Source organism: Pyxicephalus adspersus, chromosome 1 (assembly GCF_032062135.1).
Source record: "Pyxicephalus adspersus chromosome 1, UCB_Pads_2.0, whole genome shotgun sequence".
In the NCBI taxonomy this organism is placed as follows: domain Eukaryota; kingdom Metazoa; phylum Chordata; class Amphibia; order Anura; family Pyxicephalidae; genus Pyxicephalus; species Pyxicephalus adspersus.
Window position 1 is genome coordinate 16,517,181 of NC_092858.1, and position 15,429 is coordinate 16,532,609.

The 15,429-nt window shown below is 37.9% G+C and overlaps 1 protein-coding gene across 1 annotated transcript in view; it reads left to right on the forward strand.

Moving 5' to 3' along the window:
* The window catches only part of CNTN5 (contactin 5), a 790,266-nt gene that overhangs the window by 640,388 nt on the left and 134,449 nt on the right, over positions 1 to 15,429 (forward strand). Inside the window, exon 15 of the mRNA XM_072402864.1 lies at positions 290 to 440. Coding sequence (XP_072258965.1) covers positions 290 to 440 — 151 coding nt within the window. The remainder of the gene's footprint in view (positions 1 to 289; positions 441 to 15,429) is intronic.

Here is a 15,429-nt window from a genome sequence, read left to right on the forward strand (position 1 = left end):
CATTAAACTGAGATTGTGATAAAAGCCTTATGCCTAGTACATGTCCTCTCGTAAATGAACACACAGAGAAAACACCATTTTGCTGAAAACCTTTGCATTTGATTTCAGGTCTGAGAACAAAATGCATAAAGACTGCTTTGTGTTGCTCTTTGAAATCTCCTAAAAAGAGAACTGTCTTCGCATAAACATTCTATAAAGGCATGCCATTGCAATGCAAAGAGGAACAGTGGGGGATTTATTGTGATTCAGATCCGTGATTGTTATTTTCATATGTGTTTTCGCTTAACAGCATCCGCTCCCTCCTTCGAGCTCAACCAACGGCAAAAAGCAATAATCATCACCAAGGGCAAGGAAGTCATTATGGAGTGTAAACCACAGGCGTCTCCCAAGCCAGCCATCTCCTGGATGAAGGGTGACAGAGCTGTGAGGCAGAACAAGAGGTTAGAAACTGTCAACTTTACTTCTATAATACATCGCTTATAAGGCAAGCCATACATAAATCGCCTTTAGTTTGATCGATCTTTCATATACAAAAAATGTATATAATCTGTATACAGACTTCTGCATATGGTACAGGGCCAGAGGGACATCCTATGACCAACTATTACAGGTAGAAAACCTTGTTTCATTTGCTATTGTACTGGTATTGATACCAGTGTGCTCAAGGTGTAGGTCCAGGTAATACCCAAATTTATCCACAAAACTCCCTCTCTACCGCTAGAGTATTTCATAGGATTTTTTTTTTTGTAGCAAGAACCAGCTTGTATTACTACCTATGACATTATCATCAGGCTTGTACAATTCTTGTAAGAAGAGAAAATAGCATGAGAGGCATTATTGAAGCTGGCAAATCCCCAGATTTACACCTTCCAAAAGATTTTTCTATACATGCAGTAAATAAATGTAGCCTTGTAGTTCACTTCTGTAGTCCAATAGAAAGTAAAGGCAGCATTGGTTTTGGGCCCTGGTTCACAAACAGTACTCACCAGACATCTGCCCCCCAATCGAAAGCGGCAGTCTTCACCTATAGCAAGCCTCTGCTCAGCCTCGAAAGGCTAGTTCCACTGTCCCAGCACTCGGTTGCCCCTGTGACTTAGTGCGCAAGTGATGGTGTCTGGGGAAGGGTTGGTAGGGGACCAGGAGCCCACAGATAACGCACTACCAAGATTTCAACAGAGACAAGTCCAGAATACAGAACAGGAGGTCATTCACAGGTAATCCGTCTACCAGACAAGGTGTTTAAGGGCAAGACAAAAGCAGAGTAGGGGTTATAGACAAAAGGTGAGTCCAGGCACAGGGTCAGAAACAGCAAGTCAGCAACAGTAAATCAGATGAATTCACACCCCAGCAACAAGTCAGCATAGCTCAATGCTACAACAGGCACTGGGGACTGGGAGCAGAGAGGCTATAAAGTCCCAGAAGCCAATGGCAGTGCAGGATTGAGTCAGGGAATAAACTGCTCCTAAGATCCTCTTCAGCTGTTCACAGCCTCAGAGTGAGCGGTGGGGATGCTGAGATAGTGAATCCCAGGCTGCACAGCTAAAGGGAAGCAGGGGCTGCTGCTATTTCCTTATTCTCCTTGCTGCTGCTGCAAGTGACATTCTGGACAAAATAAGTGGTGTTACATACCGTGGTGGTGCACAGAATGGAATTGCCGGTGTCTCCTAACAGTTGTTTGGGATTTCAGTGAGGCATAAGCACTGTGTTGTTAGCTTATTGGGTCTCTGGTAGGTCAACAGGTACTTTTCTGTTCTTGCTGTGTTTATAAAAGAAGAGAACATTGAGTAATATGCATGTATTGCAGAGGTCTTCTTAAAAGATCTTACATGCTAGTGTTATATACTACTCAAATAGTTTTTTATCCGGTGGTATGTAGATGCAATCAGGTATGCATTTTTTGGTAAGTTGGCCACACATGATATGATTCTAGCAGTTACTATAATTGAGCTTCCAGTATAATGCAGTGCATGACATTGCTGTTTACTCATGATGCGATTTGTCAGTCTGGATAAACTAGATGCATTTTAGGACTATTATTCTGATAATCTCGCTAATGGTTCAAGACATTTCCTCCCAATGCCCATGTATTTTTTATTGCAATACATAAATTCCTCTGCTGCATGTATATTTAATATTCAGACATAATTCATTGGCAGGGATGTCAGCTTTGACTCTTGTAGATATCGAGGCTTGTAAAGGAGGGGGAGGCTCCATACTGCTCTCAGGGCCACTGATAAATGAATGTTTTGTCCTTTTGGGTTTGAAAAGTTTTAAACAGGTTGCTGTTTTGGCATTATTAGGCTTAGAGAAGCACAGAAGTAAGAAGGTTTGGAGAAAAAAGTACAAATTTTGTATAGGAATTTGCCGATATTAAGGGAGTATTGCTTGCAGAATTGTTCAGTACTCATTGCAAAGAGCAAGATGATGGTAAAGTTCAGTTACCCATATCTAGCAAATAGAATGTAGTTAATTATAGTCAGATATGTGAGCAATAGCATGTTATTGGTTGCTTTAAATTGACCTTGAAAGACAGTTGGATAGATACCGATAGACCTTTATCCCCATCACGGCTTAGATTAAAGTGGGGAATAGACTTAAAGTCTTACTATGGCCACATTAAACATATTCTTTTTTTTAAGTTGACTGCACCAATTCATGTTATGTCTTTTCCTTGTGCTAAGGTCCAACCCCACAGACCATTCCAGGGTCTGCTTTCTAGAGATCTGCCCAGAGGTCCTTTAATAATTGCTGTTTTTATTCAAAAAATAAAAAATTTTTTTATTATAAAACAAAGCAAACAAAAATAAGTTACATCCTTCAAGTGTTGGTAATAATTTTGTATCGGACCCCAAAATGAAATGTAAAATACAAAGAAAGGGAAAAGCTGTGTTTTTTTGCGGCGAAAAACAATCTATATTCATTAGTCAAATAGTAACAAGGTGTAAATCACATAAATACAACTTTAGTGACTGAACACACCAAGGTCATTCCCTGTGGAACACACTGGGGGTAAGGCCTATCAACTAGACAATAAACACCTGCATGGTTACAGTATATAAAACGTCTCAATCCCAAAGTGTTTCGCCAACTGGCTTCTTCAGGGGGTGCATTGAGATTGCTATAGGAGGTAAGGTGATGAATAATCTGCGCAGAAAAAGAAAGAAGTTGTTGAGGATGTATATTGATGTACAAATTGTTCCTATTTGGAAGAACGGAGCAGTGACAGAATAGTAGTCTGTGTGTTCACACTGATAGGCGTACATGCAGACAAAGCATAAGCAGGCATTAATTGTTTAGTTGATAGACCTTACCCCTAGTGTGTTCCACAGGGGAATTACATTGGTGTGTTCTATCACTAAAGTGGTATTTTTTTGATTTACACCTTTTTACAATTTGACAAATGAATACAGATTGATTTTTGTTGGAAATCTATAGCAGAATATAAAGCAAATTGACAAACACAATCCATTTACGCTATGTTTTGTGTCTCCATTGGAACTTTTCTAACTTTAAAATTTTTTAAGGCATGTTAGATACCACAGTCCTTCTAGCGACATGCTGGGAACACTGAGGATCCAAAAGAAGAAACTAGACTGGAGTGTCTTCTAATAGGATTTGGGATACCCTATGTTCCCAGGATATTACGGGAAGAGATGGATGCATGACATTGTACTTTCCAGTGTGGAATTCAGTGGTAAATATATGATGGAAGGCGAAGGTGGTTAGGCTTGGGGAGCCCTGTTTCTTTGCTTTTTTTTGGCAAGTTCCTCTTTTTATGTGGACCTTTCCTTAACCTGTACTGCTCCCCCCCCCCCCAGCAGCTTATACACTTTTTCGTTGCATTGTCTTCATCTCTTTTCAACCACCAGGAGCAAAGTGAAAGAATTTGAATTCCTCCCCCCCTCCCATATGACAACACTGGTATCTTAAGAATGGCCCAGCACTGTCTTTCGGGACCATAGCCCAAGAGTAAGCTTGGACAACTTAGTTTAGAGCTTACAGTCTCTCTTTCCCTTGGTTTGTTTGCCGAATAGAGTGGTATGGGAATGACAGAAGGTGGCTATATTCTAGTGGGGAGGGGAAAGAATCTTGTTCGCTTGTGCCCTGCACAGGCAGACCAAGGTTTACTTTTCAAAAAAGAAAAAATACATAAAAATGGTAAATCGCCTTTAAAAATATCAAACATTGCACATAATAAATCTACTTAGAGCCTATATTTTCTGCCTTTAGTTCTCCTTGTGGTTTTGATAATCTTCCCTTTTGTCATAATAGTCTATTAAAAATGCTGAAAGTTTCCTAATTTGAGAGCTGTTGAATGGTTTTGAAATGTGTCATTGTAGCTCTGCTTTAAAAAGTCAGGTCACAGGCTCATTCTTCAAACCTTTGTTAAAGTCACATGAGGCTTTGTGAAGTCTGGATAAAGTCATAGAGAAGGGTACACAGCCCAAAGAAAAAGAGACAATGGCAAGCAAAATTAATTTAGATAGTGACATTTTTTGGCACTGCGCTTTAATTATGGATTTTTTGTATTCTGCACCAGAATTCTACATCGGCTTTATTAACATTTTTTAAAGTTTTCATGGCCGATCAAGCAAACTAATTAATTCATTTAAAATAAGCAGAAACATATTTGTGTTGAAGAAAAGAAAAATAAATGCATTGGCCCAGATTTATTAAAGCTCTCCAAGTCTGTAGAAGATAGACTATCATGGGAGAACCTAGGTGATGCAGCAAGGATTGGAAACATTAGATGATTAATAGCAAATGATTTTTAGGAAGTCAATTCAAGGTTTGCTGGATCACCTAAGTGCTTCAATGATATCTGCTCCAGTCTTGGAGAGCTTTAATGAATCAGACCCGTTGTGTTGTGAATGGGTCTTTAGGGTCCCTTTAAATTTTATTGGTTTAATTTCAAAGATAGAAAGGTAAAGGTTATCTCTGGGCAAAAATTAACACCCCCACCCAATCATTTAAGCCAGTCAGTCTTGGCGAACTGGAACTTAAGTTAATAATTTAAAATGTTGGATTTAACTTTATAGTTTGGATGAGGGAAGTGTTTAGCCTGAGGGGTAGATTAGGTAATGGGGGTTAGGAGTCCACGGGTATAGGGGGACCTTATTTGTATGTTGGGATTTGGGTCTTATTAAGACCATTGGCAAAGTCTACATATTTATGCAATAGCGTTGTCCTTTGCATATGTCTGACTGGGTCTCTTCATATGCAGATTTAGCAGGGTAAGCCCAGATCATAGGCTCATATTAAAGCTTTATTCTCAAAGCATTGTACATTTTTCTGCCTATTTCTGGTTAGTGCTGGAGCACTGGGCTGCAGATGCTGTTACAAATAAGCTGTAATCTATTCAGAAGACTGAGATTTTAAGTAAGTTGTTTTTCATTTATTTAATATGTTTGGTAAATCAGGAGAAAATTGCCTTTCCCAGCATTGTTCTCAATTGTGGCCTTTTGTCTAATGTCGATTTCACAGTTTGGTAAATTCTGAACAACACATATCTCTAAACCCATCATGTACTAATTTTGTGCTGACAACCTTGTAATGGGAATTTAAACACGCATTAGATTCTACTTGTTAAAATAATAGAAAAAAAATATTTACAGTCTCAACCTGTTGTTGGTCATGACTTTATCTGCTCTTGGTTTGCAAGATAAATGAGGTGGAACTATGCAAGTAGTTGGCAAAGCTTCCTTGCTGCAGGTTTCGGCTTCAGATTGAAACAGTTATACTTTCTGCATGGAACTTTCTTTCTCTGTTTGTGACCATAATATTTTGAGTATAATGGTTTCATGCAACACAAATTAGAATATAGGCAATTATATGAATGTATTAATATAAATTGAGAATAAGCCACCAATGTATTGTGTAGCTTTACCATAACCATACCAGTTATAATACAATTTTATTCGAATCAGAGTAAAACTTGAACATACAGAAAATATAATTCAACACTCTTGTTGCATAAAGCAAGATTGTGAGCATTTTTTAAGCACAGTGCTACAGAGGAGAATATAATGCTTCTAGACATCTAAGACGGATAGTATTAGCACATGTTTCCACAACTTCCTATACCGATAATGTGGTTCACAGAACAGAGTCTGCTTCATCAGGTCAAGATGGGGGGCAGAAGTCATGTGGTGGTAATTATACTCAAAATTTAGTTTGTACTTTTAGTTTATATTACATTTTTGTTGGGGGTGAATACCACATTAAAATACTGTTTCTCTCTCCTGAGGCACCAAAGGTTGCTAATGTTTTTTTTATCAATTTGTCACATGCCTATTAAGGATGAAACCGTCTTCTAATGATGGTTCCTTCCAAACTGGCTACAGGTCTAGTAGGCAATTAACCCAACAGACCAATAAAAGAGTGCACACAGGTTGGCATCACACAGGTTGGCATCATGGCTGCTGATCATGGGGCAATGGGTTAGTGATGTCAATTTGCAATTTTGTCAATTTTTGTTTTTTTAAGATTAGTTCTGTTTTTAAACAAGCCCTCAAACACCTATCTTTTACAACGATTGTCAAAGATCACAAAAAGGCCTAAAAGTTGGGTTTTATTTGTTTTCTTTATTTTAATAAAAAAACATTTAATAAAAGATAATTTCAATATTTCTCCTGAAAAGGAATGAGTATGAAACACATAGAGAAGCATGTTTTCTATGGATCTTTGTGCGCAACAGAAAGGTCATAGTATTTGAGGACTTTTTTTTATCATGGACTGTGTTTTACTGTAAGCAAGGTCACACATGTAGCAATTGCAATATAAAGGTTTTATTGTAAATGATATATCAATTTTTTTTCATTTATGTAAATGTACCATATTAGTCCCATTTAATGTTAGTAAAAAAAGATGTATTATTTACATAACTATAGGTATATATATAAAATACAAAGATAACACATACTTTCTCAAGATTTACAAACATATATGAAATAACCACATAAGTCATTTCCCAATGGTGTATTAACAACAAGAAATGAAATAGTGGCTTTAAAGAGCAAATATAGATGAAACAACATTAGCTGGTGGTAATGAGACTGGTATTCAAAGTTAGGCTAGCAAAATCAGAAAGCCCCCTGAGGTCATACAGCCATGAAATGTTGTCTTAGAAGTAATGTTAATTATTTATGAAAAATCCCTGTTAACAATAGCCATGGAGAATCAGAAACCTCTAAAGACATAGTACACCTGGGGGAAAGAAGGAAAGGATAGAAGGGAGACAAGATGACAGGAGTAGGAGAGAAAGCCCTGAGGGTAAAGCTAGATCAATATATGAATTCATCCTATTATACACCACAAAACCCAACTTAAATTAGATAAGAGCATCTAGGGATTTGCGTGAAATGGGATAACATAAAAGATTCCCATAATGCCCATACCCAACATGCTTATCCATACTGTCACACTTCCATGACTCAAGCATTATGCTTAGACAATGTTTTTAGGAACCCTATTTCCATTTTCTGGCTGTAAGAAATATTGGTGATGTTAAAATATGGACAGTGTGGGCGTTCTGGACCTTGTTGAGATCATGTATGTGTGAACCTAAGTGATGAGTTAGGGGATCCAACGGGATATACCAGTGCACCAGGAACTTATAGGTATTTTCCTGATAACAATGGACAAAAAAGGACATTGTGGAACTGGAGAGAATGCAGAGAAGGGCAACTAAATTAATAAAAGGAATGGAGGAGCTCAGCTATGAGGAGACATTAGCTGAACTGAATCTATTCTCCCTTGAGAAGAGACGTATAGGGGAGATATGATCACCCTGTATAAATATATAAATGGTCCATATAGAGAACTCTCTTCTCCATTATTCACTTTGAGATCATTACAAAGAACAAGAGGGCACTCTTTGTGTCTGGAGGAAAAGAAGTTTAGGCTCCGGATAAGGAAGGGATTCTTCACTGTAAGGTCTGTGAAAATGTGGAATCAGCTCCCTCAGGAAGTAGTTTCAGCAACTACTATAGATTGCTTTAAGAAAAAGCTGGATACTTTTCTAGGAGCACAGAATATAACTGGGTATTAATGTTTTAAAGTAAAAATAACAGTGACTGTTGATCCAGGGAACATCTGATTGCCTCATGGAATCAGGAAGGAATTTTTTTCCCCTGTTGAAGCAAATTGTAACAGGGTTTTTTTGCCTTCCTCTGGACCAACTATGTCTTATAGGGTCTTATATCTGGGATATGTTTATTTCCATAGTGGTTGAACATGATGGACTTATGTCTTTTTTCAACCTAACCTACTATGTAACTATGTAAAAAGTACAGATGTTGCTCTTTTAGGCCCGCAGTCAAAAATCCACTGGTAGTTCCCTACAGGGGTGTATTACACTGCAGGGACTTCAGGTTCAGCGAGGATTATTGACTGGTAAAGTTTCTTACAGATATAATTGTTCTGGTTCTGATTGCCATTTAAATCACATGTCAAAAGACATGGCCAAAAAAAAGATATAGAGAAGGAATTTCAATTCTAAAGGAGGTTTAAAATATCCCCGAAAAGTAGAGGATAATGGTGTTTATACAAGGAAGAGTAGGTAAAAAAGATATATATTCCCAAACCGGTAACACAGTCCGTCTTCCAGCGACTTAAGGTGAAGGTTGTATGCAAATAATTCAGGAGTGCTTTCGGTTTAAGGTTGACTCATTTAAAAACCCCGACAGGGTAAAGTACTCATTCGGATCCCTATGGAGAGTGGGTAAATGTAAGAGGATTTGTAAGGGTGAGAAAGATATTATCCAAATACAAGAAAATAGTAAAAAAAAGTTTCAAGACAATAACCTTTACCATGTTTTATACATAACATGAATAATAGTGGGGACAAAGGGTATCCCTGTAGTAATTAGTGATAATGGGTGAGCTGACCGAGCTATATTTAACCTCAGCTGCCAGGGTGGTTTGTGGCACGTGGAACCCTTTTGAGAAATGGTCCCCCAATGCCAGCCTTGCTTAGGCTTAGAAACAGAAAGTCTAGCTCTGCCCTACATTAAGTATATCAACAATGTAGCTTAATAAACACAAAGGATGTGTTTCAGTTGTTTTCTAACTGCAGCCTTCCAATATTCTGCTCTCTTAGTTGAGAATCTTAAATATAAATGACTTTAAACTGTTTATTGATACAGAGATAAATGAGGACTTGATTTAGGGTGTTTAAAATGCAGTATATAGATACTTTGTAGTGACAATGAATAAACTGTTCACAGGCTATGGCTGCCATGCGAAGCTTGGCTTATTTTTGTACCCGTGTCTGTTGTAGCCAATCTGTTTCTGGCCACTTCCAGAGGGCCCTGTTTAGAAACAGCAGACCTGCCCAGCTGAATGAATATTATCTTTTTACAGAGCATGGCTGGAGGTACATTAAGTCAGGAGGCTGCATGTGGTATTGCGGGAAGCAGTACCGTATTCTGTCTTATCCTGATATTTTTCCAGTGTTAGAATGTGAACTATTGTTCCTGCCATCCAGAGACACGACTAATAATTCATACTTATGTCAGTAATGTATCTAGAGGTTACCACTTTGATCCTTCTGCTTGTATTTTATTTTTATTGCTTTCGATCACCCAGAAATTGCTCCCATAACCAAGTTCTAAACACAATATTATATTATGTAGATTATTGTACTAAAACTTTTCAATGCAGTGTTAAGGTGTAGCCACTTATTTATTCACCGAAAATTGAAATATTTCAAACCAGAGTTATTATTTTCGAATGATTCATACTTTCTCTTTTCAGTTCAGCCTAAGAATCTCTGTGTATTTGGCATATATTTTCACTCTCTCTCTTTTTGTTGGAAATGAATATTAATGGCTTGCTCTGTAGGTACTTCATTGTCACTAAATATATTTTCAGGATTATTTTGCCCTTGGGTCACCTAAGCTGTGTGGCATAAATCTCATCCAAATGAGCACAATGAATTCTCATGTTCTTTGATAATGGATGAGAGAAAGCAATATAAAGAAGGGATGAGTGGAAGGGACACGATGATGAGTGTAGTTCATCACTAAGATAAAAGTTATGGAAATGTCTGATGAGAAAATGTTCAGACAGGATTTTCATGTGGAAAAGCATTCAAATGAAGCCAAGTAGAGTAGAAATGTCCTTGCATGCTCAGGGTCGCATTTGTCAGACTTACCAGCGCCATCAGTGGTTGCTACCAATCATGCTACCAATCAAGAAATCTATAATTGGGGGTGGTTAGGAAGACCATGCACCAAATAAATTCAGAAGTGAATTTTGGACGTCACGGACCACAAAATTTATGGATTCTGGAGCACGCATGCACAGGGAGCCGTGTGTCACTCAAAGGGGAAGAAACTTTCCCCAGAGTGACATCAAGATGCCAAAACGCGCCCACTCTCCCATCGTAGGTCTGAGCCTGCGATGCATACAGGAGTCATGGTCTGCGGCTCTGGCCGGTGCACCCTCCCAAGTGGGGCAGTGCACCTGCCAGGGCCAAGAACCACCAAAGGTTTCTCGCATACCATAGGTTGGGGACCGTTACCTGATCTCTCTTCTGCGCAGTGCGAGATTGGGTAACATAGGAAGAATTACCCATAAGAAGATAACGGCCCCAGCAGAATGAAAAGGGAAGATGGGATGGCGCGGGACTGGCTTGGCTAGGATTATGGAGGGATTGACAGCTTTCCACCTGTAATGGTAAGTGTAATTTTTTTTCTGGTATTTCCACTTTAAGTTTTTAAGCAGGCAGCTATAAAAATATTGTTTTCCTGACCATACTTTTATGTAAAGAAATACTGCCCTTTTTGGAAACGTGTTCCCAAATGTCTTTCCGCAGTTGTGTTGCCAATACCACAATAAGGGGCTTTGCAATTGTAAAGTCAGCAAGCTAAATCTGCAAAATAATGAAGATTGGAGTTATTTTCATAAGAATTTCACTACTAGAGAAAATAGGACTTTCACTGTGAAATAAACTTTTTGAGAATTGCCATCCTTGGTTGCTACTAAACCTACTTCAAAAACAAAATACTAAGTCGCCTAAGCAATTCTAGTGCTTAAAGTATAGGTCATCTCAATGTCCTTTGGTCAAAAATAAAAGTGAAATGGGACTTTGATTTAAAGAAGACAGATAATCATAGGTAATGAAGGTTGGTAATTATCTTGTAATTGTGTGTTTGTTAAGGCAAGTTTCATTAAACAACACCCATCCTCAGAGAGCCTATTAACACCTTAACACCAAGATGGTTGCAGCAATGTGATTAGTTAGGCACTAGAAAAAAATCACAGGGAATTAAATGTAAAATGTTTCTTTTAATTAACAGCATCAGACAACTATTAAAACTTCAAAGGTCACTGTGGCCTAGATTTCTCCAAAGATGTGAAGGTTTAGGACTTCTTATGTCTTTTTTTGTATCAATGTGACCGAATAACCTTTTATTATATTGTGTGCTAGTTAGTAATAAGTGTATCTGTTGGGTGTTATGCTCAACCATTTTTAAGAAAGCGTAACTCAATATCACATAAAAATCATTGTATAAAAAATGCCTGATTAAATACAGTGGCTAAATCCATATTTATTTTTAAGTTAAAAAAAATATAGAAAAACTGCTAGGTAACAAGTTAGTCAATTACCTTTTGGTTGATCAAATTCAGAAATAAAGAATCAATTTATAGTCAGTTCACAACCGCTGATCAAATGGTAAATTCAAGACCCCATCAATGTATGACCAGCCATATCCAAATCGTAGGCCAATGAGGTATTGGTCACACATTGGGCCTTATTTGTAAGCTCTCCAAGCCTTAGGATACAACAAACCTAGAATATGTTTCTTAACTATTGCTAAAAATTGTTAAATGTTTTCAGTCCTAGACCGGACCCAAAAAATTCTATCTTCTCCGGTCTTGGAAAGCTTTGATAAATCAAGCCCAATGGACCAATGATCTGGAAATACATCAAAAGAGGTATACAAATGGTGGGAATAATTGTATCGTGCGTCAATGTTATACATTTTAATGACTGACCCTGTGAAACTATGCACAGGGTCAGCCAAATAATAATTCTATTAATCCTCACATAAATATGGTTGTGGACTATTGTCTTGTTGGAAAACTAGGATGATCCCTTAAAAGATTTACTGGATGAGGTCTATTCATAAAGCAGTGGATTTGACACTTAGCAATTTTCTTTGGTGGAGAACCTTCCGACTCCAACAGTTTTAAATGGCAATGATTGGTTGTCCTCCAGAGAATGTTGATGGTGTTACACTTTTTCAATAGACCCCACTATGTATTTTATTTTTTGTTAACCAGACTTTAGTGTTAGCAGCCCTGTGTATTTCCTTGTAAAAAAACAAGCACAGCATCCTACCAATAAAACAATCCACAAAGAATTATTACTGTATCTTATTCCATTCAGTTTGCAATAAAAAAATGCATATGCCTCCCCCAAGAGTTCTTTGATATTTTGCGGCTTATGGGGTTAATCCTCCCTATTGTTTAAGGCTATAGTCCAGATCATAGTGAATCCAGCAGACTCAGTAGGGATCAATATTTTCTTCTCAGTATTGAGTGTACAATGGAACCAATTATGGAGATTCATTTGCAGGTATGAAACAATAGATAAAAAAAACAACACTGATAGCAATAAAACTGTCAGTGTAGTGTCCTGTACAAATTTCTTTTTAAATGTTCTTCCTCCCCTGCAGGGGAAGACTCTGATGCAATATTAATAATGTCTTGCAGCGTGTCTGTTTGTTTTCATTCCGAAAGAAACACAGGGTAATATAAATGTCTGACCCCCTACAATGTTTTTCTTATTGCCTCAATCAGGGAGGTCCCATGGAAGGCAGGAGTTCTGAAATATCCTCTAATCAAATTATCATAACTTTAATGCGCTAAAGAAATTACTGCAATTAGCCGGATAGTTCCGCAGTCAAAAAAAAGCCAGTGACTTGTGGGTTTTGCTGTTTGTTCGATCTAGGTAATTGTTGGTCAAGCTGTTTAAAGACTGTTAGACTTTGGGCACCATTTACTTCTTCCAAAATAGGTATTCCACAACTCAGAGACGTTCATGGGCCCTAAGTGTCCCCTGTCCAGCATTGTATGTATAAACCCTAATGCATCTAAGCATGCACCTTGTGCAAATATTGCTATTTCATTTGTTACAGTATAATCCGCCTATAAAGTAGAACATACTGCTATATATACATACAATAGCAAGAATAGTACATGCAGCATCCTAGCAGAGAATTATTCCAGGGTTGTCAATCATATTTGGTGGAAGATTGAAGTTCATTCTAGTACAATGCTGTTGTTAAATTTGTAGGTTAATCTTAATGCTCTGCTTTGCCATAAACCTGACAATTAGTGTATGTACACAGTCATTTTTCCCCATATAATTTTTTAAGGCATGTTTGAACTAATGTAATTGACTTGTGATTTTCCTAACATGCACTGCATAAAATTATATTGCATACTGGAACAAAACAAAATTACACCAGTATTTAGGGAGGAACATTTCAGACTCGCAGGGAGTAAAGTGGAGCGGTTAGGAACCATTCTTTGCACGTGTCTGTATGCAGCTGCGGCAAGTTGCAGCATGACACTTCTGGCCACGCAGTTTCTGTTGGAAGATATGTGCCGTGGTCACATGCAAATGTGGCTATCTGTGTTGCAGTTTGCTGCTCCTGGGTGCACGATACAAGGCCAATGGCTGGGTTGTCCCCCAAAAAAGTGTAAAGGGCACTTAAGGGTATCAGTACAGAGAAATGTCTGCAGGGAGAGTGAATGGTAAAGTACCACTGCTTTATTAGTTCCCCCTAGATAGAAATTAGTAATAAAACCTTTCATGCTTGGGGGGCCCCACTGCTTCAGCGGTCAATGTTTCTTCTTCCCCCAGAGATCAAAGTGTTTTTTTTTTGGGGGGGGGTTAAATTAAGCATTGGGGTGAACGTCAGTACAGGGTTAGGTTTTATGGGCATAAGTGGGGTTGCAAAGCTTACATTGGAGGCAAAGTTGTCCATATTTTTATTTCTATTTGTTTTCAGCACTATAAGTCATATACTGAAAAGCAACGCACAGCACTCATATCTTTTGAAAACCACTATAACCTTTATCCAAACAAAGTTGTTCAAATCTCTATCCTATTGGTAGTCGAAACATGAATATTTCCTATTGGTGTTAAAACAAAAACTGCAGCAACATTTGGATATGATAAGGTAAATGTTGTGCTCTTTATACATATTTGATTTGCTGGATGGGAAGTGCACAGAGAGCCTTTCATCTGATTAAGCTATTTCACCTGTCTACAGAAAACATAAAATCACATAGAAAATGCATTGACATTGTTGGAAAAAACACATGTATTAGGCTTTTACATTCTTTTTAAAAATTCATATGTGTACACAGCATAAAAGGATTATCAGAAGCAGAATATTTGCCTAAACTAAACCCTTTCCAGCATAAAAGTATTTTCCTAGTTCAGTTTTTTTGTACTTCCCTTTTTTTGGGGGGCCTGAAGTTTATAACCCTTGTGGACCCAATTCTGGTTTATTAAAGTGGATGGAAATCCAATGAAAATGCGACTGTTCAAGTGTGAAGGTTTAAAATGAGACCAGTGATGGCAACTCCTATATTTCTCCCATTACAGATTACCTATAAGTTCCAGTTCCACCTAACCTAGAGCTAAGCTTAGCCTTGCTTGTAACAACTGAATGTGGCAACCTTTACTGGACTCTGAGGTGCAGTTATTGGACTGCATAATGACAAGCATGGTCTGCTTTTAGGAGAGACAGACGTAACTGCAAGTCTAGAAGCATTTCTGGCCATCGTAACTTCATGTCCGGGTTTCTTTGGCTCCTGCAAACATGGAAATTGATCTGGGTTTATGAAAAGCTCACACTGTCTGCTTTTGGCAATAATGTGCTTGAACAAGTTGATGTGCTTGTTTAGGTTCAAGATCAATTTAAATGAGAAAAGAGCTGTGTAGCTCAAATACACTATATTATGAGAAATGGCCTCAGGGTATAGAGTTGTATCAAGCTGTGTTGCTTCCTGAGCTGGAAGACTTCATCTTGGGTTTTGGCACTTCACTAGGAGGTCACATGTGATTTATTGGAAAGAGGATCTTATTAGAGATTTTACTTGAGCCAAAAAAACATGTACCAGCTACCTAAGGCTTTACAATGCATGTATGCTGAAATGTTATATTTTTACCATTATCAGTATTATTATAATTATTATGTATTCTTATTGGGCCACCTTTGCCCATGGCTCTGTACAATACACAATATTGTACATATATAACAACAATGAAGGGGATACAGATAAAGCCCAGTTCAACAGCTAACCTTGAGAACTGTATGTAGAGGTAGAATAAGGATTTATATGCATAACCATAGTACTTATAATCGGGGATAGACAGGTAGTGCACATATAAGTGGCTCACCT